The sequence below is a fragment of the Manacus vitellinus genome, unplaced genomic scaffold (assembly GCF_001715985.3).
Source record: "Manacus vitellinus isolate BGI_N305 unplaced genomic scaffold, ASM171598v3 scaffold_11_pilon, whole genome shotgun sequence".
NCBI lineage: Eukaryota > Metazoa > Chordata > Aves > Passeriformes > Pipridae > Manacus > Manacus vitellinus.
Genome location: NW_021938895.1, coordinates 2,546,141 through 2,547,660, shown reverse-complemented (window position 1 = coordinate 2,547,660; position 1,520 = coordinate 2,546,141). Strand labels below are relative to the sequence as shown.

Here is a 1,520-nt window from a genome sequence, read left to right as displayed (position 1 = left end):
GACACTCAGGCAACAGCAGACGCTGACCTGTGTTTGGCATTGGTGCAACAGCCCCTTGTCCAGCACAGCACTGCTCCCAGCTCCCAGGATGGAAGCTTGTCACCCTCCAGAGCAATCCAATGTCACCTCATATGCTGCCACAGCTGTGGCCATTGTCACCCTTGAGACATTTGCTGGCATGTGGATAAATGCTTTCATTGTTTCTGTGATTTGCGTGGCCTGGATCAAAAGGAAAACCTTGAACTCTAATGAGAAGATCTTGCTGTTTCTGGGATCCTCCCGGTTTTGGTATTTGTGCATTGCATGGGTATTTTCCATTTTTATAATAATTTATCCCAATCACCTTTATGTTCACCCCATATTTCAGCTACTTAATAGTGCTCATAGCTTTTTTAACTTCTCCAACTTGTGGTTTTCTGCTTCTCTTTGTGTCTTTTATTGCATAAAAATTGCCAGTTTCAGGAACAGCTTCTTCATCTGCCTGAAAGTAAAAATTGACAGGATTGTGCCCTGCCTCTTGTTGGGGTCAGTGCTTTCCTCCCTGGTTATTGGAACCATTGTCTACAACATCATGGATAAAGCACTCAGTAACAACTGCAATTTCACCAGACAAGGAAGGATTTCAAAAGCAAGTATGAGAAAAGATCAATTTTTTTTGCCTCATTATTTTATGTTGGGTTTTGGATATGCTACCGCATTCACAGCAGTCATCTTGTCTGCCCTTCTCCTTCTCTTTTCCCTCTGGAGACACAAACGCAACATGCAGACCAACTCCACGAAGGACCTCAGCATGGATGCCCACATCAAAGCCATGAAATCCATTCTCTCCTTCTTCATAATGTACAGCATCAACTTTATATGTTTGATCTTGACTCTCATTTATGCAATGAAGAATGAAAATGACGTGATATTTTTAATTTTCCTAATTCAATACACTTTTCCAGGTCTTCATTCCCTTGTTCTGATTTTCAGTAATTCCAATCTGGAAAAGAGACTGCTAGGGATTCTGCCCTGTGGGAAGTGCAAAGTTTTCCTCAAGAGAGAACTGTAACAAAACCTGGAGCCCTTGCAAAATGCTGATATTTCTCTGTAGAAAACAAGTCAATTTATTTCTAACACAACACTCCCGGCAGTGTAGATGATAGAGGTGTTCATCTCTGGTGTTAAGAATATGTCATTAAAATTCTTTGAATTAATATTATTAGGAGTTGAATAAATTATTATCCTCATTTATTATGATAGTTCTTGGAGATGAATTGTTGTCAATAACAAAGTCATTTAGACCTTGTACCCATGGATTGGTTGCAATTCTGCAAACCTGCCATAAATGCTTTGGCATTTATGTAACTGTAACTGTAACAACTGAGCTAAACAACAGGTTTATTTCAATTTAGGTTTACATTTCTGTTCCCGTGTCATATGATGAGATGTCTCTGTCACTGGTTGATAACTGTGCAATATGATGAGCTGTATCACTGTCTGGCAGTGGTTAACTGATGTGTGAACATGTTGATCCCTGT

At 39.9% G+C, this 1,520-nt stretch overlaps 1 protein-coding gene across 1 annotated transcript in view; it reads left to right on the top strand.

Annotated features, from left to right (window-relative positions):
• Window positions 1-88: 88 nt before the first annotated feature.
• Window positions 89-1,520, top strand: part of LOC108644328 (taste receptor type 2 member 9-like) — a 21,561-nt gene continuing 20,129 nt past the window's right edge. The window contains exon 1 of the mRNA XM_018088918.3: window positions 89-944. Within this exon, the coding sequence (XP_017944407.3) occupies window positions 89-944 (856 nt within the window). The remainder of the gene's footprint in view (window positions 945-1,520) is intronic.